Here is a 27,819-nt window from a genome sequence, read left to right as displayed (position 1 = left end):
ATGACAACATGAGAGTATTTATTTTACTCCATATGTGCTTTACAGTATAAAGGTCTGTTGAGAATGAACCACTTACAGATTCAGTATCCTTCAAGCAAAAAAAAACAAAACAAAAAGTGGAATGTTATTGGTTATATCACCAATTGATATTGTCTCATATACTGTAGTGGAATGGTCTAACAACAGTGTCACATCCCTTAAAAAGAAAAATTAAAATCAATATTAAAAAAGAAACAAAAATGATATCACTTGTCACTGTCAAAGTACCGCAGTAGATTTTTAGAAACTGAAGGGAGAAAAACAGATAAATAAGCCTAACAGAGCTACAGCAATGAATAAACATTCATACTGAAAGAAATGCTAAGTGACAAATGAGTTAAACTTATTGAGTAATGGCCCAAACTAGCCCAATGTAGATTTTTCATTGAAAAGATTATTATATACAAAATATTTCCCAAGAATGATTAATCCAGCACAGTATTTCCAGCTTCAATATTCCCTTTTCTAGCAGGCATTTGGGAATAGTGGAGTTTTAATATTCCATGGTATTATGGAATGTAGGAATAAAGTGGCTAAGTGCCATACAGCTTCCCTTGAATTATTTATACCATACAAATATGTTTGAGAAAATATACAATATTCAAAACAGAATTTTGAAGAAGCTCTCAGGTTAGAAGCTGAGGTTAGGTGTAAGTGTTGATACCATATAATTTAAACATTGAGCCCATGAAAACTTCTGACCAAGATATGATATACAGTAGGTGTTTGCCACTCAAGTTTGTGCTCAGCAATGTTAAAAACTACATGTAAAAAAAGATGTGGCGTTTTAAGACACTATGAGCAGCATAAAAGTGCAACATCTTTAAAAGTGGAAAACAACTTAAAAAAAAAAAAAAAACAAGGAAAATACAACCATCTGTCAACTCTTAATGCTGCGCCCTTACTCAAACACCCTCCCCTCCATCTGTCAACCAGGGCGTCTGTAGCAGGCCTCCTGGTAGGAAGTAGCATTGACAACACTGAACATGTCTCTCCTGACAAAAGACAAGAAGTTCTTCAGAGGACACAGTGGCTGGCTGGCGTGGCGGTCATGGGAGCGACAGAAGGTGGTGTGAAATGTCACATCCTCGCCGTTGTACAGTACCCTGATGAACAGTTCCCCATCTTTCGCCTTTGACTTCTCAGCTTTGCCAGCTCTCTTCTTTGACTGTCCTTGAGTCATTGGGGGACTCTTCCACAGTTCAAAGACCACTCTTGCTGCAAATCGTGGGAACCTGGCCTCCTCTAGTCCCAGGGCGCTCAACAAGGGGGCCATGGTGACGTCATGAGCTGAGGAGAGGGTGAACACCTCTTCACCTCCTGCTCGCGGTTGCCGGCCAGCCTCATTGCCCTTGGCGACTCGCTCCATCTTGGTGGCTGTTCGGTTGAGGTAAGGGTACATAGCCAGAATGGCGTATTTATGGTACAGTCCTGCTCTTCTCCGATCCATCTCGTCATCTAGCTGCTGCCGACGAATCACAGCAAACTGTGCCATTGTCAGACACCCACCACTACCAGTATCTGCCATGGGAACGCATGGGAAAGAAAGGCCGTGGCACAGGTGGCACAGCAGAGAGTCAATGGGGTTTGCAGCTCGGAGCTGGCGGGTGGGCAGACCCAAAGTGCGCGCCATATCGGCGTAAGTCCTCTCCAGTTCCATATCGGCCACTCTGAGCCGATACTGCCTCCTCTGCTCCTCCTCCAGGTATCTGTTCCTGGCGGGGCAGTCGCAGGCCGAGCCACAGAACAACGTGCTCCACTGGTGATGCACGGTCAGCTTTGTCCAATCAAAGTCAGTGTGGAAACCGTAGAGGAAGGCCAGTCCACTCTGAAGAGTGCGGCTCTTACCTGTGGTCTCCACCCACAACTGGCGGGGCGACCAATTGGAGGGGAGGAGATTGTGGCGCTTGTAGGCTTGCTGGAGTAGCTGCCCGTTGCGCAGGTGCTGCACCACACCTGGAAAAAGGTTGAAGTTGAGATTTGCATGAGTTTGCATGACTATCAGAAGAATGTCAAGAATGACACTAGGCTCTAATGCTTGACATGAGACATTAACTTGTTATGAAAGCTGTGAAAGTTGAGTTTTAGTTGGGTGAGATCTCTGTATTGTGGTGTCTGGTCTCTGTAGTGAAATGTTCCTTGCCTACCTGTCTGTGTGAGCTCTCCCATCTCACAGGCACTGTGGTTGGGCAGGCGGGGGACAGAGCTCAAAGGGGACTCCCAGTGGCCACGTCCTCCCTGACCCATGTGAGTGATAAAGGAGTTCAGCAGGGAGTGGGAAGGCTTCCTATGGTTGGTGAGGGAGTTAGAAAGAACACACAGCCTCATTAGCATTCTAAACCAGCAGAAAGAAGCTGCAAGATTCATTTCTGCTGTTATGGCTGTAGCTTCTCTGATGGTAACATTAACTAAAAGTTATACTGTATTTGAACAATAATCCACTTCAACCTATACAATTATGAAAACTAATGTGCTACACAGAGGCAAACATTTGTTTTTACAACTTTTTCTAATGTGTTAAGGCCCAGAAGATACCATCACACAGCTCCACATACACTAAAGAGCAGGACTACAGTTTGCTTCAGTGAAGCAGTTACAGCAGCTGTTTTATTGTCTGTAGGCACATGAAGCCCATGTGTCAAATCTCATGGCAACAAATAAATCATATTTTGAGGAACATGCTGATGGAATGAGACCCAAAAACATTTTATGAAGTTTTATTGCTCTCTAACACTGTTGTGACCAAGACACTTCACTTGAGCAGAATCACACAATTAAGCTGTGTATTTTCATGCATCACCCACAAACCTCTTGTCATATTACGAAACTGGTTTCTGGTTTTTATCTAATGAAGTTAAAATGTGCTGATTCCAGCTTCTCAAATGTGAAGATGTGCAGCTTTTGTCTGTTTTATATCATTGTAAACTTGATATCTTTTGTCGTCCCACAGCTTTGCACTGTTGGGAAGACAAACAGATTTAAGACATCACCTCGGACTTTTCATGATTTTCTATCATTTAAAACACAAAACAATTCAATGATTTTTCAAAAAGTAATGAAAACAATTATTTGTAGCCCTATGACAAATACAGTGATTGTACAATAGTACTGAACATCAAAAACACAAGGAAGGTCAATGGCGTATTTATTTTTAGTATACAGAAAACTTGTAAACTACAGAAAATTGTGAAAACCCCAAGGTGGTGTAATCAAATGTTTTGTCCAACTAACACTCCAAAACCCAAAGATATTCAACTTATTTCCACATAAGACAAAAAAAAAAAAACAGCAAAATACTCACAATTGGGAGATTGAAACTAGGGAATATTTGGCTTTTTGCTTGAAAAATTAATTCAATTATTATTTTTCTGTCCTTTTGACTTATGGATTTATCACCTAAATGTTTCACTTTCAACAGGATCTTTATATATTCACTATTTGACAGCATGTGAAACTTACTCCCAGCATCCACCACCAGATGTCTCTCTAACACAACACTGCGGGGCTACAGCACTGTTCAATATGTGTGGGTGGGTATGTGGGAGATGTGGATATAAAAAGATGAAAGACTTTGTTGCCATGGGACTCACACTCATATATACACATGCAAGCACAAACACACACTCACACTCTGGCACACACAGGGATGAGGGCAGCAAGAGGAGCAGTGGGTGATCTGATAGATTAGAGATGATTGAAGATTACAGTTTAATATAACAAATCTGTGGGAGCTGCAGCTCAGCTCACTCAGATTAAAGAAGCCAGTCTGGAGGGGGCATCCGTGGACGTGCAGACACACGGTTTCCATAGTGATCATGGGGCTGGATCATGAACATACCATAAAAAACTCATGATTTGTGTGACTGACCAGTAAACATAATCTGGCATCTAAAGCCAACAACTACATTATAAACAATCACACAGCTGCAGCTTTTGCAACAGAATCTCCATTTTTTTTTGGTCCAAATAAAAAGTAAAAGGACGTTAGCTTCAATGCACTTCTCTGATGTGCATGTGTTTGAAAACACTAGCCTACATTTTCTGTTTTTGAAGGCTTTATTTCCTTTTGTTTGTCACGTTGCATCAGCAGCTGTTGTCACCATCTATCCACCCGCCTCTCTCTGAATTATCACACTTTATTATTCACTTACATAATAATATATTCAACCACACAGCACATGGGACTGCAGAAACGAGTGAGATAGTATGCTCATTCGTACTCTATTCAGCTCTGCCCTCGGCAAATCAGTTGGCTGTGGGAAGTTTGGGACAATCTAGATTTAATTGGCTACAGTGGGGGACTGGATGTCAGTAGATGGACGACTAGTGTGGACAAAGAGCCAGCCAGGCTGTCTATTAGGCTGATTGTTTCTAACCAAAGATTACAGAGTCCAATTACATTAAGCAGGGATTATTATCACTGGATAGGGCAGGGGAAGAGATTAGCGAGGAAGGGATGGACAGATGAGGAAAGAGAGGCAGGATAAATGAGAGAGAGGAATAAATAAACAGAAGAGGAAATGAGTGTGTGCTTGACTAAAATGAAAGTAAATGGGATGACTGGAACAGAACGACAAGCGGTGATGGAAAAACAAAAAAACCTTGACAAAGGCTGTACTGGTGGAGGAGGAAGAGGAAATAGGGTGGAGACGATACTCGCTGAAGAGAGCTCAGTTAACCGCAGACGGAGACAGTGGGTCGGCAAGCTGGTGCCAGCGCGCACACACACGTGCGCACCCACACAAACACACAGACATCCTTGTAATTACACCCTGGTCTAAATAAAAACAGAACTACCTGCATAATTACTAGGACATACGGAAATATAAAATAGGCTTTTAAAGTTCTCTCCCTGCATATCAAGTACATTCTAAACACAAATAATTCAAACACACTTACAATCATGCAGCCTCATAATGGTATCTTAGTAACATCAAGCCTTTTCTCTACACAAAGAGTTTTTCTCTGCTTGTTTCTTCATCCTACTCGAAACTTGACTCTGCCCTAAAGATAAATATTGTACTAAATCCCAGACGCAAGATTGCTGTGTCGAAACAGGGAGAGAGATGTGGGAGGGAGAAGTGTTTGGCACAAGGTGATGAAGATGAGAATGAAAGCTTGACATCAAAGTTCAGGAGTCATTACAAAAAGGAAGACATGAGCATCAACACCTCCTTCTAATGATGGTGAAATGTGCACTGTGGATTTTTTTTTTTCCCCCACACAAAGTAAGGCTTCCTGTTGTTTAATGAATAAAAGATGTGGAATTCTTATTCCTATGAAACAAGAGTAGGCGGCCACATGGTCATGTTTTCGGTGCAACCTCAGGTCACACCAGGTTCCACATTTCCCTGCTCGGTTCCTCCTTTCTGGTTGAAGAGGTGGTTCTCAGTGAATTTAGCATGTGTTGATACTTGTGTATTGTCTGCTCATCCGGAGCATTTCACATGCTAGACTCGATCCTGTTCTTTAGCACTGTGCATGACAACAATACCAAGATGCTATTAACAATTAGCATCTTAGTATTCTGAACATCATAAGAGGAACAGTGTAATCATACTGGGATCCTTCTGTTCCTGTAAAATATAATGATGCAGAATAAGCAGACATATCTGATATGTACAAAACACTACAAATGACATTGCTAAACAATGTAAAATGTTGAATGCAGAATATGAAATTTTAGCATGGGATTATAGTTTTATATTTCAATCCTTTTATATCATATGTGCATTATTTAAAAGGTCCCTGGATGATGAAAATAAGTTTGCTCATGTCACCTCTGCTTTCTGTCTCCTCATTATGAATCACGATGTTGGATGGATTCTGTCTGTGCATTTTGCCATTGCAGTGGGGTAAGAATTACAGTCTTGCTCTCTTGTAATGACATTATGCACGTCATTGTATCTTTGCACGTTAGATTTGGCTTTTAATTCAATTGGTTTAATAATGAGGAACTAACCCTTCCTACCAAGATAAATCCAAACATACCATGACCAAAAATATTCATTCTGTTATTGCAAGTCTGACAGTCACCACAGTATCAGTTTCATATATTCTTGATCCAAGTTTTATTCTTTACTTAAAATTTTACTTTTGAGGCAGTAAAAAGCTCTTATCTTTCAGTTTCAATTCAGTTTCTGTCATTTTCTAAATGGAATCCGACCTCCATCATAAGAGGCTTGTGTGCTGGATGACCTACTTTCAGCTCAAGATCAAAGATCAAGGGTATCTAAAATATCTAATAATCAAATGTACATGGTCAGATCAAGTGCGTCATATCAATCTGAAATGCAACTGTGTGTCCACTGTGCCAAAGATTACAGCCAAGCCGCTCTGTCCAGATGTGCAAAGCTGATGTGGCAGCAGTGAAATCCATTAAGTAATTGGCTAAATCTGAACTCAGGTACACAACCCAGAAAAAGGGGATTGGTTACAGGGAATTTATTGACCATATGGTTAAAATAAAGCATCCAAGAGGATTCTGGGTGCACACGTCAATACCAAGTTAAATTTTCAGTCAAAAAATGTTGACGTGTTAAACCTGCAGTACGGAACTTGTGTCTCCCCCTTCTGGCAGTGAGAGTAAATACTGGATGTAACGCCAGTTCTATGAGTCCATGCATGAGCCGGTTCCCGTCGCTACTGTTGCGGCTGTAAAACAGCGGATAAATTGTTGAATTTGATCCTTTTGAAAAGTCGCACAATTAAATTATTTTATCCCTCAAGTTCGCAAGGGCTAAAGTGGAGGTTGGCCAGCTCGGCCGGCGGAAGTCTCTGGTGCGCATGCTCTATGGGCGCCTTTCAGCTCCGGCAAAACAGTCATTGCTGGTTAACGTCAAACGCATCACCACCGGTGCGCCAGCACAGGAATGCCACCACAGATGCCAGATTTAAAAACTCTGTAAACTGCAAAATACAGAGATTTATCTGGCGGTGATAGGCTTAATCAGCATTGTGTGAAGTCGTTTGACAAGGGCTTGAATGTAACGGACGTTCGTTTACATGTAACAGCACTGCACTCCAGCTTTAAGTGTGTGTTGTTAAGTGCATACTATGATAGTACATCTGTATGTATGATCAGAGTTCACATAAATGGAAGTAAACAGTGCACAGAGAAACTGGGTGTGAAAGTGCTGATTTCAGACATCTTCTGAAGCTGAAGTACATCGGCTTTTAATAACATCCTATCAGGGACTCTCATCTAGCCCCCTTGAAAGAGCAGCAGAGCCTGCCTGAGCACAGAGAAAGTGATAACAGTTACAGAAAGATACAGACAAGAAGAATAATGAATAAGAGATAATGATATTAATTTGTGTGTGTGTGTGTATTTTCCACCCACATTTCTGCCTTACCAGAGCTGCTCTGAGAGCATGGCCATGAGCATGTTGTCTGAGAGCATGCAAATATGTGTGTTTATGTGCGTGTATCCATCCGCACCAAAGCGCAGCAGAACAGATGTAGCAAACCAAACCCACCCGCCACAGCTGACACATGCAATAACACACAGAGTTAAAAGACAAAGAAATATATCTTCTTCACTGGAGCTGAATATTCAATGCCTATCCAGGTCCTGAGATTTCAAATGTAATACATATTAATTGATTAGCGTTCACAAATAACTCACAAAAAGGTATCTACAACCATTTTCTCTTGAACACACTGAGCTCATTTTCTGACAGTTATCAACCCAGCAGTCTTTGTAGAAGGATATCAAAGGCTGCTGCAGTAATTGGTGGGCTCTATCAGTGTCTTACTCTCTCACTGGGTGTGCACCCACCAACTTTCCATCAGGCATTAGACAGAGGTGGCCAGAACTCACAGCTGGGAGAGAGTCGCTGCTCAAGAAGCCAGCTTCAATACTCTTTTCTCTGACCTGGTTTAATTAAAACTGTGGGCATGAAGCCGTGCATGTGTAAGAATGCCTTTCAATGCATTCATGTACATATTTGTCTGTTGTTTTGTGTGTCTTTTTATTTTCATTTATATTGTCTAGGGTTATAACACTCATTTTTGTCTGTATTCTGTTATGTGTGCTGTATTTTGATTTGATTTGTAGGGTGCCTTTTATCATCTCACACCTTAAGGACCTCAGGGACTACAGAGGAAAAATCTCCTTCTAGAGTAACTGGCTCATTTGCATCATTTGGTGTCATCCCTGTAAAATAAACCTTAAGTATGCAATTAAATTTTGGACTGAAAAATAGACCATTGAGCATCAACTAGATGCTGAACAGAGCCTCACAGAAAAAGTGAACACTATAAGCTTCACAATGGTACATTCTATTCCAGGGTCATTGTATTGGATTACATTATACTGTAAGGTATAACTTACACTTGAATTGTTTCTTTATTTGCTTGTTTTTCTTAATGCCACATATGTTGCAATTTGCTTGTGTCTTATTTATTTGCAGCATTTTATTTATGTGACATATGTGTTGTTTAAGTGGTGGTGATGTTCTCTTCATTTGCTTGTGTTTTGTCCTCTTTGGCAGGCATTTTCCTGAGCTCTCTCAGGCACTGCACCATTGCAAGTGTTCCTCTTTGCCAGATCTTGCAAAGAATTTGTATTTTTATGATTTTTTTCACTCTGCTACACTTCAGTCACTTTGATAATGTCCACATCATTCTCAAAAACAACACGTTTCGGGGTGTACACGGCAAAGTAATCAGTCACTAAAGATCCCTTTCAACATGTTCAGCCTCTTCAGAACAGCTGAAGGAAAACAAGAACAAATGGAGAGAACATTTCTCTGACTGCTACATGTATGAAACGTGTGTGTGTGTGTGTACCTGTTAACAGAAAGGGTGCAGTCGATGGCAGGCCGCTTGGTCTTGGGGATGGAGTAGAGTGGATAGCGGTCACCATGGCGAATCATCACCTGCACAGACAGCAGTTTGTAGTCGGCAGGACTGTGACCTGCAAGAGAAGACTCAATCAATCTATATGATGACCACCATCATTATCCGTCTATAAACGCATGTATCCCACATTATTAACATGATTCACTTTGCTCAGTGTAGCGAATGAATGTTAAGAGATTTTCAAGTCACCTAAGGTCAAATGTAGACTGTAGAACAGAGCTATTGGTCAGAAATGGTTATAATAATGACAACATCTCTCTGTCTTCCTCAGTGTGTCAATAAGTCATGAATCCTTTTTGGTCCCTATGTTTCAGAGAAGCCTCTGGTGACTGGATTTTCATAGTGAGTGCAACCATGTGTGGGCTGCTGCACTACACTTGTGTGCTGGTGTTACACCAAAAGATTCAAATTTCTGTTCTTCACAGTTCTTTTTCTGATCTTTAAGCATCATTTCATGTATGCAAATGCACTTTCAATGTAAGTAATTGATTTGATTTGATTTATTGAACAGGACAGTGTGCAGTATTAAGCATAAATGATGCACTGCACCGGAGTTAGCTTGAAGCTAATTTGCATCCATAGTCCATTATAATCAAAACATACAACAACAAACAGTACAAAGCGAAAAAAAAAACAAAAACAAACAAACAAACAAAAAACCCCACAAACAACACATCATACAAAATACAAAGCTACACACAACATCACATACACCCACAATGTTAATTAAAATTGAATAATGTAAACTAGAGTCAGTGGTCACACAGCTGATTGGTCTTTAGTTGATTTTTTTAGTTTGGTCTTGAATGCATTGATAAAACTACAGTTCTTCATATCATCAGGTAGGGCATTCCACTGATTTGTGGCTTTCACACAGAAAGCTGACTGCCCAAATGCAGTGCGACGAGATGGTATGGTACAATCTTGTATAGAGGATATTCTGGAGGATCTAATACAACTTACTGAGCGAGTGTACACAATGATGGGGGCCAAAATGTGTCCACACAGTCATTTTTTGCAAAAACGTATTTCTAAGTTGATCTGAAGCTTATATGAGGCTGAGTCAGTCATATCAAGTGGATATCTGCCACATTTACTTTTTAGAATCAAATTCCCTCTTTGTGTTTCCTCAGACAGTGTTTCCTGTTGAACTACGGTGGAAGTATAGTAACAAAAAGAGGGACTTTGGCATTAAAAAGACTGAAATATATCTACTAGATTTGACTAATTTGGACAGCTGATGTTTCATATTAGCTTCAGGTAAACTTTTAAATACATTTTTGCACAGAAGGAGGCTTGTGGATTTTGTCCCTTACATTCACTTACATTGTCAGTAGATTGTCTAATGGTCAGTATGAAAAGGAGGAGTGATTATGGCAAGAAAAACATGTTTCAATGTTCATTTGGGCACCTGACTATTGTTTTAAGATAAACTTTGATTTTGAAGTTGTGAACACGTCTTTTAACAATGTAATAGTCCTACTGTAGTTCTGCTGGATTCCATCAAATCTACATCACAACTATCGACTTGCAGAGAAGGTGCTCAACTCAATACATCAACCAAATACAGGGGAATTTATGCACATCAATTCTTATAAAATGAAATGTTTATTTAGAAAATCATGCCACCTTAGCAGCAGCACTCAAGAAACATCAAGCGTTCATTGTCTGTGATTGCAAAGAATGGACTCTGGGCTGTGAGTGTGTGTTTAACATTAAATTAAGAAGACAGGAGAGACCAGGACAAATGAGCATGTCACAAGGAAACTAAACCCACCTGAAAAAAAACAATGGTTCGTGATTGATTTTCAATAACTTCTAATCAAAATCTAAAAGAAGGCATAGGTTTAATTGGCGGTGGCTGGTACAACTTGTCTCAGGCGGTGAAGGACATTTGAATGGTCGCCTGGGTCTCCACAGTACTGTGCTTTAGAGAGAAAGCACTGCAGTATTATGGATGATGCAATCTGCAAACACATCCCCCAAGTCCTGAAATGAATACTATATTAAGTATTTACATACTGTCCATCACTCTAGCAGCAGGAGAACTGGTCTATTTGTTTTTTTAATTTACATTTTATGATTACAAAAGACCACATACAGAAAACACAAATACACAACATAAGAACAGTATGCCAGAGATTATAAACAAAAAGATATAAATATGATATACTTGCATCACCAATCCCTCTTGACAGGACTTCTCCATTCTACATACAAGGTTCAGGTTTCTATTTATTTTACTGGCTTTATATCTTGTACAGTCAAAACACTTCTTAAACTAAATGTGTCTTTTTTTAATTATTTATTTATGTCTCTTTTATAAGTGTCCATGGTCCATCTCAGCCATTACCTCTATAAAGCCCCTGCAGGGCTGAGGCTGCACTTCTATCATTATCATTACCTTTAGCTAGTAATTCAAACACTGAAATTTGTTTGATTTCCTTACTTTCCAATTCATAAGAATGACCTTTTTCACAGAAAGGAATACTAATGTTATCAGGCAATGTGTCACTGTAGATTTCAATCCATCCACTTTAACTCCTATCAAACACACTTCTGGATATAGTAATACATCCACATTTAATATTAAACACAACATATTTTGGACTCCTACCCAAAATTGTCTTATTTCTGGGCAACATATGTATTAAAGTTCCCCTATCTCCACAGCCATGCCAACATAGGTCTCACATATTAGGATTCATTTTATTCAGCTTATGTATATATAAAATCTTCATCTGTATAAGTTTATATCCAAAACATTTTGATGAGTAATTTGCATATTGCATTATAGTGTCCATTATAGTATTGTTCTAGTGGGAGGTGTTTTCCCAGATCACCTTCCCGTTGTAATTTAATTTTATCCATGGCACTACAGGAGGAGAGAAATATAAGTCTCTTAAGTTTAGATACTGTGTCTGTATTTGTTACTATCTCTTTCAATTTATTATTCTTATCTTTATCTGAGGCCAGTATAGTACCTTGAGATGAGTTTCTGCAGTATAGATTTCAGTTGTATATACAGCAGAAAACACAAATTATTAAGGTCAAAATTAGCTATAAGCTTGATGAATCTGCTTTATAATTTGGCCCAAATTCCTAACATTATGACTTTTCCACTTTAATAATATTAATAATAATAATACAGGCAGCAAAGTAATAATAACAATAAGAGACTAATAAGAGTCTTCCCTCCAGCAGTGAATAATGGGTTCTCCCATAATGGCCATGAAGGCAACACCAATCCATTGATTGCACATTTCTTTTGGATTATCTTTGCAATTTCACATGAAAAACTAATAACTGGGCTTCTTAATGTTTGTATTGACCTTTGTACAATACCACAAAGAAGAAAGGGATATTTGATCTTACTCTCATCAACAATTTTCTGTTCCAGTCATATCCAGCTTCTGACCTCACACTGTTCCTGATAGGTCCAGAGCATGGGTTATTTGCCATTAAGGGCCAAATAATATGTATATATTTCCAGTATCCCTAACCCCTCTTTATTTCTATGCTCTGTAAGTTTATTGAAACAGATTCTTGTTTTTTTATTCCCCCGAAGAAACACTGTAAAAAGCTTTTTAATTTCTTTAAACCAACATTCAGGAAATGTAAGTGGAATCAAAGATATCATAAAAAACAGTCTAGGAAAACATTCATTTTATTTATTACTCTGCTCTGCCCCACAAATATAGCGGATGTGTTACCCATCTGGTAAGATCTTCTTAGGACCATTTATCTCAAATGTCTTGTCAATAGGGAAAGTTATATTAATACCAAGATTTCACTCTCTCTTTCTTCCAAACTATGTAGCAAGATGTGCTGGAACAGTCATGCAGGTGAGTCATTTCACTTTTGTTCTAATTTACTTTATATCCCGAAAGGTTGCCCAACTCATTTATCAGCTTAAATAAGTGTGGCACTGAGATTGTTGGATTTGTTAATAACATATCATCTGCATATGCATTTATTTAAAAAAAAAAATCCATTTTTATTAATACTGCTTATTTGTTGGTTAGCTCTAATAACACTTGGCAGAGGTTTTAATGCCAAAATAAAAATTACTGGTGAGACTGGACAACCTTGCTGATCAAGTTAGCTGAAAGGATGAAGACACAATTCCATTTGTTTTAACACAGGCAAGTGGTTTGTAATAAAGCACCCGAATCCATTGCATACATATAGGTCCAAAGCCATATCTTCCTAAAGTATGAAATAAATATGGCCATTCAATCCTGTCCAATGCTTTTTCAGCATCCAGTGATAGCATGACCGCTGAATGCTGAGGTGAAGCAGCTCTGTGCATTATGTGAAAGAGCCTTCTCATGTTACTTGAGGAATCATGGACTTTTACAAATCCCACTTGATAAAAACGGACCAAAGAGGGAATCACTCTTTTAAGACACATTGCAAGTATTTTAGCAAAAAAAACTTGAAGTCATTGCTAAGCAGACTGCATATGATCTTTGCCAGGCTTTGGTATTTTTGAATTTACGGGTCTTCGCATGCTGACAGGCGTTGATTGAGACATTATAATATCATTATATAACATTGTAAGAAAAGGAGTCAATACATCCTGAAAACATCTGTGGAACTCAATACTAAATCTGTCTTCTCCGGGTGTCTTACTGTTAGACAGACATTTTATAGCCAATTTTACCTCTGTATCTGTAATACATTCCTCTAGTTCATTTTTGTCTGCATCTTTAACCAAGGTTACACATATACTAGTAAAACAAATTGCTTTAAATTAAAATGACTCTGATTCATATAACTTCCTTTAGTAAGTTTTGAACTAGTTTTATATGTTTGATCTTGTGTAAGTGTGCCGTCAGTTGGCAAAGGCTGTTTGGACCGGTCAACACTTGGCTGAGCTGCTACATTGAAATCTCCACCAATTAATATTGGAATGTCCGAGAACCTTAATAATAGAACACTCAATTTTGTCAAAAAATTAGCTTGCTCAGTGATAGGAATATGGCTATTGGAGAGCACCATTTTCTTATTACAAAGAAGCAAAACACTTGCACTCACAGATCTATAGTCTTTTTATTTATTGTGGACAAAAACAAATGCGTTTCAGCTAGTCCACAATAAAAGTATTAAAGTATATAATAATAATCCTGCAACCGGGGCCATCGCAACCACCAAGACTGTACATTGTCCGCATGCTGAAGTGGAGAGACCAACAACACATACTCAAAGCACCAAGGTCAAAGACAGGGTTAAAGGAAAACAGAAAACAGAAAACTTTTCTACATATTCTTGGATCTTCCAGTGGAGATACAACAGCAACGTGCCGCTTATTCAGATCTGAAAAAGATGCCCTGGGATGCAAATATATGCTTTGGCCTGCTTTACCCATCCAGACTACTGGTGACACTGGGTGGGGAAAAACTCCTGAAGAGGTGCATCAAGACCTGCTAAAACATGTCTCAACCGCTTTTGGTTAATAACAATATGGACTACAGGTCAGTGAATTGATTTGATCTACAACGGGAACCTAAAGTCTATAATTTGCTGTTAATCTTTTCTTTCTTTTCCTCATTATCAACGCTGGACAAATATGAACAATTTCTGCTGTTTCTTATTCCAGGGAGAATAACGGATAAATATTGAAATTAAAATTGATGCGAGGTCTGGCAGTGCTAGAGTGACGAGTCACTCTTGGATCATGGACAGAGGACGCAGAATGAGTCCCTATATTATGTGTTGTCTGTGTTGTGTTTATGCTGTGTTATGGTAACGTCAGAGGAACAGTGTAAACTGATTGAAATGAGTTTGGGAGTCACTTGTAAAATGAATTATGTGAAACGTGGGATTGATTATTATTAAGATGATATCATGGAATGTCAATGGATTATCAAACAAAGTTAAACATTATAAAATACTTTCACATTTGAAATACCTGGTATGTGACATAGCTATGATACAAGAATCTCACTTGAATGAAGATGAATCTGTAAAATTAAAAGAGAGGTGGGTGGAGCAAGTTTTTTTTTCTGCCTCCAGTAATAGAGCCTCTAGAGGTGTCAGTATCTTGATTGCTAAAACTACCTCATTCAAACCCCTGAAGTCATTCCTGACAAGGAAGGTAGATACATCATAATATCAGGACTACTTTGTAATAAGTGAACAGTAGTTGCACGCACAGCTCCAAATCTTGAATAAAGTATCGGGTGCACTATTGTGGCAAGGATCAAAACAAGCAAAACACCAGCACTCACAGATCTATAGTCTTAATAACAACATGGACTACAGGATTCTATGCTGCCGCTCCACCTCTGGTACCTGGTCTGACTCATCTAGATCTAATGTGTATGGGAGGACTGTTGCCATTTCTTTAAGAGGCTCGGAAGACTCCAACAGGCCCTCCTTTAAACCCACAAACACCAGCTTATTCCTTCTGCCCGGGGATTCCAGGACTTTAGTTTTTAACTGTTGCACTATTTTGGAGAGATCTCGGGTCGTTTTAGTGAGAGTATCTTGGAGGTCCTCTAAATGGCCAATTCACTGTTCTGTATTACCACTCTGTTAATCAGGGCTCGGAAGTCTTTTTCAGACTCTTCATATTTTCGCTCAAGGCATCAAGCTTTTGTTCAAATGATTCTTTAACACCAGCAAACTGCTTTAGAAGTTCTTGTGCGCAGACTGGAAGATTTTCTCCAGCCACACTTCCTTCCATTTGGCATTGTTCGCTCTCTGTTCCGCTGTTTGTCTTTTCTTCCGACAAAACCATTTTCTCTCATTCATTCGTGCATTTATTGTCAACAATACATCTCAGATCTGTGTTATGTTTTTTACCAGGTAATTTCTAAAAGGCAAAATTAGGTCTGTGCTGTGAACGCCAAGAGCTTCAGCACACCATCTGGTCTAAATTTGTTTTTAATGCTCTGAAACTGTGACACTTTTTGAAAATAATAATTTAGTGATTCCATCAGCTATTGCGGGTCTCAAATCAGTTCAGAATAAGTCTTTCAGAAAAACAAGAAATAACCACTGGCTCGCACTCTTCAGTTACACTGGTAAGATTTTGCGTGTCAGTGTGCAGGTCTCACCCTCCCAAGCTTGTTCGGTGCGGTTGGGGGTGTTGCAGTAGCCGTAGGCCTCAGATATGGGGTTGGGCTGCTGGGTATGAGGCACCGGGAACACTCGCTTTCTGCTCTTCCCCTGAGCCACCCCGACACCTCCATCAGCGGCCTGGAAAGGTCGCTCCTCCACTATGGGAGTGGTGGGGATCAGGTTCACTGTAGGAAGAGAGAACGACAGAAGGAGAGAGATTCAGCAAGTGAAAAAGAGATAAAGATAGGATGCCAAGTCATGGAATAAAGAGGGGGAAAAGAGAGACAAGAGACTGCTAAATGTATAGATTCAAGAAACTTTTACAGGCAGCAATTCATAACTGGAAACAAGAAAAGACCAACTGACAGAGCAGTGACAGCAAAACCAAATTGGAGAAAACCAATTCTTTCTCAGTTCATCTCCATGTCAACAGCTCTGTACCCCAAAACCCCTCACTGCTACCAGCATGTTGCCTGGACACCAGTGACCTGTGACCCCTGGGAGAAAGGGTCCAATAGGAGCAGAGGTATTGTGGGAACTGGAAGGCCCATTCACAAAGCTCCAATTCTGGAGAAAAAGAAGTTGAACCCACATGCCCCTTTGGCAAGACAGATACCCAAATCCTACTTATGTCACACACACGCATTAGAAATCCAAGCTGGCAAGTCAACTGTGCAAATATTACATGCTGCTGTAGAGACAGAGAGAGAGAGAGGCCCCTGCCTGCTTGGTCATGACACACAAAGAACTAATGGTTTCTCATTTCTAGACAACCTCAAAACTTAAGTCATCTACTCTGAGTGTGACTGTATACGTGGTGTGCATACTGTCTTTCTCTAGCATTCACACAGTCACAAACACAGTTTTCCACTTCCTCTTCGCTCCAGCCCGATTCACAAAGTCCACAGTGTGGCAGACCAGATATTTTGTGCAAATATGCACTTCAGTTTGCTCCCGGGATCTTGTTTTCATTTGATTAACTGTCACATGTATTATGTTAAGAGAGTTTGAGAACACTGTGTCAGAATTATTTTCATTTTCAAACGTATTACTCCTGAGAGGGAGAAGTGCAAAATTAAAAGGGTTTAGAGGAACATCAAAAACAGTTTGTAATCGATCTACTGACTTCAGCCTTATGTTTGACCTGCAGTGAGTTTTTTTTGCCACACATCAGCACCTGATTGTGACAGTTTTTATCTCTGTGTCCTGAAACTTTTCTTTTTCCCCCCCTCAACATTGCAACATGCAACGTGATCGATCAATTAATCACATTTTTCTTCTGACATGAGCACTGGCTCTCTTAATTTTAGGCGAGGTGGGGCACCTTTTCTATAAATTGCTGTGGGAAGCTGCTAAGTGCTGAAAAAGAATGTGGAAAAATCCATTAGTCCGTCGGCAAAATGTACTGAGAAAAATTCAATAATAATTGTGTAAGCCTTTTATGAAAACAAAAATGCCAAACATTCACTGACTTTAGCTTCTCACATGTGTGGATTTGTTGTAAATTGATGTCATCTTGGCAACAGGAAACTGTGACGGTCATTTTTTCCTATTACCTGACATCATTGTTAGTTGAAGCTCTATAACAGGGACTGTATCTGAACCAACCTGGAGCACCAGACAATGCAGATGCTGTTGCATGACATTTTTTCATGTTATATAACTAGAAAAACAACTACAAAGAGTGTTTCTGAGACATTTTCGGTGTAAACTGAAACCCGGCTGTCTGACTCAGTCAGGCAGCCGACATCTAAAAGGAGGATCCAGACGCTCATTTCTACAGCTAAATCTCACTTTTTCCCTTCGACAGTGAGACCTTATATTATTGCATTTCATCTGAGCAGCTGACACACTGAAACTCTTCAGGCACAAGCTGTTGAAACGATTTGGAAATGGAAGTAAACTGACATTTTATGCTAATTCTCAATCATGACTATTCATTTAATATCTAAGAACAGTTCAAGAGATTGAGGGAAGCAAACTTCATATTTAACAAAACTTCATCATGTTTGCCTTGTGAAATCAGAAAATACATTCCATGCAAGACCAACAAAAACAAAAGTCCAACCACATTCTTTTAGTTGGCGCTCCACATTTAGTGGCACAGCAAAATATCTTTCAAGTGAAGTCAAGTGGTAAAATCCAGATGAGGATCGTCTCTATTTCTGGATGCTAAGTAATTAGGTCTTTATTAAAGAGACCTGAATTTTTATATGAAGATTTCTCGACAAACTCACCAGTGATGAGGAGGAAGAGAAGGTGTGCAGCGACAGCGGAGACCATTTTGACGACTGCACGGTAGCTTGAGGTCCAGCCGCACATACTGGAGCCCATTCATTACCACAACCTGTACCCCTCTACGCTCTGTGCCCCATACACTGCCACCCCCACCTACCCATCCACACACACACACACACACACACACGCACACGCCTGCCTGAACTAACCAAACTTTCGGAGGCCAGCTCAGTCACAGGCACCTACACAATGGGGCTTTTGTAACTGGCTGCCCAACATTACCGAGCGCATACACAGCAATGGTACATAGAGCATACTGTAACACACACACACGATTTCATGAATTCATACACCCACGCTGAATGTGGCTTGAGTAACCAGACTTAAAATGTGTTTCCAACTTCCAATCCACCAACTGTAGATCTCTCAAACGCAGCAGGAGGCTGTCAGACTGCCTCCAACAAAAGGTGAGAAGTGAGTTTGACACTCATTAAATGGTCTAACACTCCACATCTATACACACACACACAAACATGCACCATCCATACTCACAAATACAGAGCTAAACACAGCACACCCTATTAAAATCTTCCACCTCTGTGTCAACCCATCATTATACACATACACAGCTCGACTCAACAACATTACCTTACCCAAAGGCATAAGCGAGGAGTGTGTTCAGACTCAAAAATGTACACAGCTATCGCACCGCAATGATCAGGGGGTGAACAGGTACTTACAGAATGTGGTTTGGCCTGAAATTACGAAAATATGTCCACGATTACCTGCCTCCAAAGTGTTCTGTACCAGTAGCACTGTGGTAAAAACTAAAAAGGTGCAACAAAGATTGACACAGACTACGTACTGTGTTGTGGGGTGGGGTGGGTGGGTGGGTGGGGGGCATGGCAGCCTGCGGTGTAGCAGATCTTCTTACATCCCACCTTTATGTCAGATGCACAGAAACGTAGCTACTAGGGGTGGAGGAAAAGATTCGGACAATTCTGCATCAGTTCACGAATGTCAAAAATCAATTTTCTATATGTTAGTTAATAATATGATGTTGATGGAACTCAACTGTGAGGACAGAGCAGCACCCGGTCAGTCTACAGCAAGCACACGCTAGAGTTATCTTCTAATTCATCTTCACAGAAGACAGCGGTTGCAAGCATTTTTTTATTTAATGACTAAATAAATACCTTTGAGAGACAAATGTGAAGTATATTGTAAACTTTGAACACCATCACTCAGAGACTGCTATCAGCAGTGACTGTAAACAAATGAGATGAGAGCGGCTGACCAACAAACACACACACTGCAGCATTAAACAACTTAAACCAACTCTGAAGTGAAGAAAATATGTCAGCGCTCAGTGTGTTTCACCTCAGAAACCCTGCGCCCACTCAGCGTGTTGAACAGTGAAGTCTTTCCCTGGAGCTAACAGTGCAGCAGAGAGGCTGCTCTCCACTGCTGGAGACATGAAGTTAATAACAACACAGCGGAGTGCTCCACCTCCCCCTCACTTTGTTATTCTCACACAGGCAGGAGACTGTAAGATGCTTTCAAATTAATTAGTGCCTTAATTAATGCAGTTAACTTCTTAAAAAAAAATAAAAAGGCTGCAGACCATTTATCTTAATTGCCAGTCATGTTTCATATTGTATTTCAGTGGATTAAGGTGCCAGTGAATGGTTTGGCACACAGTATACTGGAGCAAGAAACTGGACTATTCATTAAATCAAGAATCAGTTTTGGAATAGGACACCAAAGAATCGGAATCAAATCGTGAGATTCCCAAAGATTCACACCCCTAGTAGCTACACATATCTCTTGCTCACAGAGTACTAATCAAAAACAAAACTATTTACAACTACAGGGGGCAAAGCCATGTGGCTTTAGAAACAATCCACAGGGACACAAACCTTATCTGAGCACAGATTAACATCCTCCTCAGCACTTTTAATTAAGCACTAATGCTTGGAAATACAGCAAAAGCTAGGGATATCCAGATAAGCCCCTGATTGCCCCCAAAGCTGATCCGTGTCCCTTAATGTTGGGTATCTGCGTATACCAAGTGTGATCTGATATTTAATTTGAGTCTTCTTTTTTTTTTCAGGGCGGCACAGCGGCTCAGTTAACACCTCACAAAAAAGCCTAAGACTTCCTGTGTGTTCTCACCGTATCGGTGTTCTCCAGATGTTTTAGTTTTCTCCCACAGTCTGATGAATGCTTGTTAAGTGAACTTCAAACTCTAAATTGCCTGTAGATCCAAGTGTGAGAGTGATTGTGTTAGATTGTGCTGGCAACTTGTTCACAGTCTCTCACCCAGTGCATGCTGGGATAGACTCTAACAACCTACTTTTATAGAATAATAGAAAACTGATGGATGATGGGATTTTTTCCCCTACATAATACATCTGCACAGTGTATGTTTAGCTGAATAGCTCAGCATTCAGAGAATATAGATTGCATCACAGTCTTCCTTTCCTACAATAACCCATACTATTTTGTGTAATATCACTAGGACTGGGAATTGAAAACTATTTCCAAATAGTCCCACTCCTAGCCCGAGTGTGTCAGCAGCCGGCACTAGCACCTCCAGTAGAGCCAGAGAAGCCTAGTCATGACACACCTTTCTCTTTGGCAATAAAGGAACAGATAGCCAAAGAGAAAACTGAAGAGTCAAATACCTCAGCATCCACAAGAAAACGTATGCACTGACTGTGGATCATATGTTTTTATTGTATGTATTTGCTTTGCGACTGTTCAGTTAATAAGATTTTGAATTTACTTATTTTAATGAAACAATAGAAGTCAAAGTAAACTCTCAAAAGAATAAAGATATTTGCTATCTGAATATTTGATATTTTTACCATTTTGGAATTGACATTGGGTATCAATAAGAACCAGAATCAATAAGCAGTATCAGAATCTGTCAAATTCAAATGACACTCGATCCTAAATACCACAGAGGAAATGAGTCGGTGTTGAACAGCCTCCTTTCACAGTTTCACTCTGTTAAGTCTCTGCACTACTTTAAATGCTGTTTGTCATGCATTTGCAGCAAGCTGGCTGCCTCACAGTGAAATCCCATCTCATTAAAATCCATCAGTTTGTTGCAAGCTACTGAACAGACCCAAATGCAAACAGCACGTATTTCCATTCAGGGTACAAAGTCCCTATCTAGACGAATATGGTTATTTTACCCCCTCAAAGCATTTCCTGCCTCTGTGACATCACACCCCTGGAGTCAAGAAATGAGTAAGTGAGAGACATTGCAACAAAACATGAGCTAGGTGGTGACGCCACTTCTTTGTGGGTAATAGTGCACACAACACACACAACATGTTCTTCTTTAGTAGAGGTTAAACATTCAGTTATGTAATCGTAATTTTTAATGACTGATTAATCGTTTCAGTCGTTTTTACGCAAAAATACCAAACATTGCCTGATTACAGCTTCTCAGATGTGAGGATTGGTCTTATGTGATAGTGAACTCCATTGGGTTTAGGACTGTTGTTCAGACAAAACAAGCAACTTAACCTTGTGCTTTAGGATATTGAAATTGGTATTTTTCACTATTTTGTTCATAAACTAAACAATTAATTGAAAAAAAGTATCTCTTAACCAGCTGCCTCACCACAGTCTATTTCTGTCATTAATTTCCTCATGTGTGTTGAATACCAGCTGTGCCACTGTGATTTAACACCATGGAATAGGGGTGTAATTCTGTGAGTCTGTCCACTGGTGCAGTGTTTTTATTAGAAGCAGATTTCGGTGGCACTCCCATCCCCTCTCTGAGAGCACACTGTCTCCGTCACTGCCAGCATAGAGGCGAAGGCTCTGGTTCACCAGTGAGTATGGACACTGGTACCAAGTTAAGAATGTGAGGAATGTGGAGAAAAGAATTGCTTGGAAGAGATTGGAGCTCTGCCCATTTAACACTTAAGGACACCAGTCGATGGATTATTGTTCTGGAAAGGTCACAATAATTACTCACCGCTTTCAGACTGTCTGAACAGAGTTTTATTTGAGGTGTGTATCATGATTCTCATCGTCTACGACCCTGAATAGATTCCAAAAATCGTTTTTCTCTGAGTCATTTTATAGTTCATCTTCAGAGACCTTTGGTGCATTTTGAATATAACAACTCAAATAGTTTTGCGAGATGAAAGCAAAGTATTGTTAAACCTTCATTCAAAATCAGCCGACTAACCGACACACTGCAATGTTTTACAAAATTTTCCGCCAACTCTGGTGGGTTCCATCTTTCTCATTTCAAAAGCCCCGCACTCTTACACAGTCCACCCTTACACTAGCATTATAGCAGACAGCAAAGAGGGTATCCACCACTGCTGGAGACAGAATGCTAGTAACTGCACAGCATAGCGCTATCCCTTCCTTTTTATCCCCTCCTCACTCCAGAACACATACACCAACTTCTGTTTTTCAAAAGATATTCATTGATTAATAATTAAAAGACTGTAACATGTTTCTAAATTGATTTTTGAAAAATCTGTGTACTCTCACTTTTCTCTGCTTTTTCCTGGTCAGACAGTGAGTTACCAGTTCATCTAACTGCCAGTTATGTTTCATATTGCAATTTAGTGGACTGGGGACACAGTGGCACACAGAGAACTGGAGTAAACTAGCACCTGTTCTTTCTATTTATTGATTATAGGTAATATATTTATAGAATAACTTTAAAATTGATTGATTATGGATCGAAACCACGCACCAAAAATCTGAATCGACTGCTTGCTCTCTCTGTCATGCCTCATCTCATTTGTTTCATTATAATTCTTTTCAGCATTTGGCTTAAGCCTCTCTCAGTCCTCGCGGGGCATCTACCTTTCTATTGCTCCGCAATTGCTATCTACGTTTCAGTCACTTTAATTCCTTCTCCTGCCGTTGTCCCCTCTGCTCTTTATTCTGGAGTGCCGCTGAGCTCTGTCGCCACTTTCCTCTGGGAGTCCCCCAAGTGTCAGTCAGTCTGGCGATTGTGCCCTTGGCAGCTGTGTGTGCAGCCATCCTGGTTTTAATTTGAGGTAGCCTGGAGCCAGAGGGAAGCATTTACTTCACCATCGATCATCATCTGTCACTCAGTCTCTCAGGGTAATGGTCAACAAACAATAATAGGCACGTGGGCTGGGATGGGCATCTCTTAAAAGCAGGCAGGATATACTGAGCGGGCACGGAGACAGGCGTGGATAGAGTACAGAGTGGCGCAGGTTATTTAAGAGAAGAACAGACTAGTGAGCGAAAGCAGAAAAGTGGAACAAAAACAGAAGCTCACCATCTATTAAACATGACGCGAAATCCCATACGCTTTCATCCCATGCTTCTCCTGGATAATGGCTCAAATCCTTCTCTATGTTTGATGAATAAATTATGAAAGCAGCTTTTCTCAAACAGTACTACTGATCAAAAACAAAAGCGAGGGCAGTTTTGAAAGTGAACCTTCCCCCCAAGAACAATGTCCTTTAATTACGAAAGCACCTAATCACATAGTTTCCCGATGTAGAAAAATAAAAGATGGTGTCAAATCTCAAAGACGGGCATGAACGCAAATACCTCCACACTTCCAGCGAAAGAGGGGTAGTTTCACTCATTATAGCCTCTCTTTCTGCCTCTGAGTGTTATTATAAAGGCAAAGATTACAGAGCAGGAGATGAGAGTGGGTCTGATAGCGAGGCATTAATAACAACTTACAGAACAACCTCCTTTTACACGCTCAAGTACACATTATTATCCAGCTGAGGAGGAGGGGGGAGGGAGGGAGGGAGTGAGTGATGGCTGGGGAGGCGAGTGTGTACTTGGGGGTCTCAGAGTGTAAACACTACATGAGTAGGAGCCTACTTGCTCCTGCCTTCTTTTTTTTTTTTTTTTTTTACACATCTGATCTTACACTGCATTTAAAGCAACAGAGGAGGAGACACGAAGAAGAAATAAAAGCGTTCAGTATCCCAAGCTTACACATTTGAGGGGACGGTATTTTTAAAAAGCTGATGAAGGACAGTTCAGGAAATTTTTGGCAAAGATGCAGTCCTAGATACCAGCTCCTCTGTCGCATTGCACTATAATCCTGGGAGTGCGTGCCAGCGTGATTTATGCGAGGCTAATCCTATATGCTTGTCCAGACACGAGCTTATGATCACCAAAAACATTTCTACTGCATTGAGTTTTCAGGAATCCAGCACAAAATAGCTTAATCTTCACATTTTACATCCACATACAAATTTCCATTTGTACTGCTTCATTATCTAGTGGTTTTTGCTTGGGGTTTGTTTTTTTTGTTTTTTTTTTTACACTCACGCCTGTGAGACTTGCATATCACATCCAGAGCAGAGGAGACTGTCTCCATTTACTGAGCGGTGGTTTCCTTGCATTCACTCTGGCTGGCAGGGACATACTGTCTAGACAATACCTACAGGAGATGCTAAACAATGACTTGAATAAGGAAAAGCCACCATATTGTGTACACCTAGGCATTCCAAAGCAGATGTGAGAGTGTCGTCACAGATTCTCGGAGCGTTTCAGAGCATCCAGAGGCCTGCTGTTGGTGCTGGATATTTATAGGATGTCTATAGGGGATTCGGCTTTGTTTTGGTATGAATGGGGTCTCTTGAAGAGGAAAGCAGGGAGAGGATATTCATTTATGCAAAAAAAACAAACATGCAACTTTTCTAGTGAACACAACTGTTTTGTTTCCAGTGCAAATCTGAAAAAGAGAGACTGGATATGTAAAAGCATTCAGACTAGAGCACAAACAAATAAACAAACACTCTGCACTTACAGAACTGGAGGCTGAGACTGATGATGGCCAGCGCCGCCCCACCCACCACCACCAGGAGGAGGAAGCGGTTACGAGCCAGCATCTTGTCACGTGATAGGTCCCCGTCCGTCAGCCATCCAGACAACGGCCCATCCCTGTAGTCTGGAAAGAAAGAGTGAGTGAGCCAATAAAAGTGTATAGACTGTGGTAACAATTTTAAACTTGTTTTTCTACTGGAGATGCAGCTGTGGCTCTACAGTAACAGATGGAAAAAAACTACGAAAACAGAGACAGCAGCAAACCTGAGAGACAATATTTGTGCCAAAGTCTGAGGTGTTTATATGCACATAATAGGTTTTTAATACTTTATTACTTTTATGTTGCAAGGACTTGACTCAATACTTCAACTTTTTGTTGATGTGTGGGAAAAAACATAAAGGCTACAATCTGTGGAGAATTTATCTACAGTACATCACTGCACTGATGTTATGAAGTCAGGTGATTTTGTATAAATAGTGGTGTAGCAAATGCAATGGGTCCACATTAATTATGGATCAATTTCCAAGTCTTCAAGAAACAGTAGAAGCAAACACTACACTGTTAATATAATCCTACCCAAATGAAAATATACAATTATTAAGATCAAACTGCTAAACCTGATTCACATTCTTGCTCTAAGCTGTCCAGTGTCTCACACACATACAGTGCTGTGGTGGTCTGTACCATTTTCCACCATAAGCCCAAAAGCCATACATGTTCATGAATAGTCTGTGCAAGGGCAGAGACTTGGAAACCTTTATGAAAGATGGGGGAGGAACAAACTAAAATTGCAGTAAATGTACCCCTACACAATAAACCCTACCATTAAGCGGTCTAAAAATACTTTCAGCCCAGAGTGTTCAAGCCTACGTCTAACCAAGGTACAGGCAGAAATGGACTAACAAGCAGAAATGGATCAACAAATATGCCCCTTAACCTGCCGATCAACCTGCCTGCGCACACTAACCTGTAGCTTCTGGATGCGTCACACCAAACTCCAGTCAAAATGCTGGCACTTTAATGCTGTGATACTTTTTTTGGTGAAGGTTTTAAGCCATCAAATATGACTTTTATCTTTCACATACAAATGTACCACTGGTTGGTTCGGCATACATATAACCCCCGAAAAAGACACTTATTGAAATGAAATATCATCTTACATTCACCTCTGTCCCAAAGCAGTGTGGTGATAGCGAACGGAACGAGTTATGAACGTTGGAATATTGTTTAAAGAGATGCTGCCATACATTTTCTATGAATGCCGAATTCAAGAGCGGATTCTGAAAAACTCAAAAGTCATATTTAACGCTGCATGCGTTTGTCAATAAGAAAAACGAGACTGAAGTGCTGGAAAGTGGACCATGTTTAACTGCACGAGGCTCAGTTAACGTTATCAGTTAACCAGCTAACGGTTAGCTAGCTGCTTACACTCATTAATCTTGCATGTCGGCTAAAACAACCCAAGTGACTGAAGAACACTACACACGAAGGCAGCGAATAGCTAATGACATGTATTTAGTTTTGACTTCCTCTAACTTTATTTATAGTTACTTGTTGCTTCTATGTGCTGGACTTGAGACAAGTTACCGTCGTGTTGATGTGTAAATTAGCTTTGTGTTGCTGTTCATCGAGCGAGCAACCGGGTCGATATTTAAATGCCACATCAACAACCACGGTAGAAAAAAACGACCAAACAAATAGAAAATGTAAATATGTGTGAATGCACAAAATGGTGCATCCAGCACCGTTTCTCACGTTGTTCTTACCTGCAGAAACTGAGCGTCTCACATCCACAGAGAACCGGTGAAACACTTGAATCCACCGCTTCGATGTCTCCGGTGCGATCGACCGCAGACCTAAGACCGGAGTCAAGTTAGACACGATACAGAGCAAGACTTCCTGTGACAACTCTCTAAATAAAACATTGATCATATGAATACGCTATGACGGTTCGAGTATTGCAAATGAGATCATGCAGAGTGTGTAATCACATTTTTAAGGATGGCGTTTAAACAGCATATGCTATTCATCATTGCCTGATAGTAAAATTTAAAACTTATATGTCATACAAACAGCTGTTTCAACACACATAATGCCATGTTTTCCACTGTCAGTTTATTCCTTATTCACAACTTACTGGAACAGTTTACTTACAGGGACAATATTTAAAATAATACCAAGTAAAATAAAGATAGATTGTATAGCACTGTAATGAGGCAAATGTCACAATCCCAACATATGTGTGTAAATCTGAACTACTGTATGCATGTAAAATAACATGTAAATCCCTTAATCTGCACTGCCTGTCCAATTAATTATGTCTATCTTGATTCAGTATTTCATTTATCTCACATCTGATGTGATCTTGTAACTTGGTGTGACCATGTGTCTGTTATGATGTTCATCCACAGTTCTCTAGGACTCCCTTTAACAAATTTCACATTTCCTCATTCTTCATTTTTGGGAATAATTCTTATTATTCTCTGATGTCTGCCCCATTGAAAACTCAATTTTGCCCCCTGTAGTGTAAATGCATTTCAGAAATAACAGGTAATGAGTCGCATCTGATTAATACACTACAGAAAGTCATTGTATAATCCATGTAATCCATTTTTATTAGCCCACAGAGGCTTGCCCAATACATCACTGGGTAAGCATTTGTATTATGTGTAGATACAAATTCATATATACAACAGATGCAGGATATTTCTGGTTTTGTTGTGAGAACACAAGCACACCAGAGCCAACCATATGTTCTTATTATGAAAGCAAAATATATTGTTTTCCGGTACTACTTC

At 40.0% G+C, this 27,819-nt stretch overlaps 1 protein-coding gene across 1 annotated transcript; it reads right to left on the bottom strand.

The window, feature by feature from the left end:
• On the bottom strand, positions 1 to 26,894 carry pxylp1 (2-phosphoxylose phosphatase 1). Its single transcript, XM_044354949.1, has 6 exons — positions 26,788 to 26,894; positions 25,004 to 25,144; positions 15,969 to 16,157; positions 8,833 to 8,959; positions 2,187 to 2,326; positions 1 to 1,995 (listed from the first exon to the last, which is right to left on the bottom strand). The coding sequence occupies exons 2-6, from the start codon at positions 25,083 to 25,085 to the stop codon at positions 968 to 970; spliced, it is 1,566 nt and encodes a 521-aa protein (XP_044210884.1). The 5' UTR covers positions 25,086 to 25,144; positions 26,788 to 26,894; the 3' UTR covers positions 1 to 967.
• Positions 26,895 to 27,819: the final 925 nt, after the last annotated feature.

This window comes from Thunnus albacares, chromosome 6 (genome assembly GCF_914725855.1).
Source record: "Thunnus albacares chromosome 6, fThuAlb1.1, whole genome shotgun sequence".
Classification (NCBI taxonomy): domain Eukaryota; kingdom Metazoa; phylum Chordata; class Actinopteri; order Scombriformes; family Scombridae; genus Thunnus; species Thunnus albacares.
This window is presented reverse-complemented; position numbering and strand designations above follow the sequence as displayed.

Excerpts from the sequence above, each read along its gene's own strand:
- pxylp1 (XM_044354949.1), bottom strand. The coding sequence starts at position 25,085 with ATGCTGGCTCGTAACCGCTTCCTCCTCCTGGTGGTGGTGGGTGGGGCG. Across the intron at positions 16,158-25,003 it reads CAGTCTCAGCCTCCAGTTCT|TGAACCTGATCCCCACCACT; the intron begins GTAAGTGCAGAG and ends CTCTTCCTACAG. Across the intron at positions 1,996-2,186 it reads GGGAGAGCTCACACAGACAG|GTGTGGTGCAGCACCTGCGC; the intron begins GTAGGCAAGGAA and ends ACCTTTTTCCAG.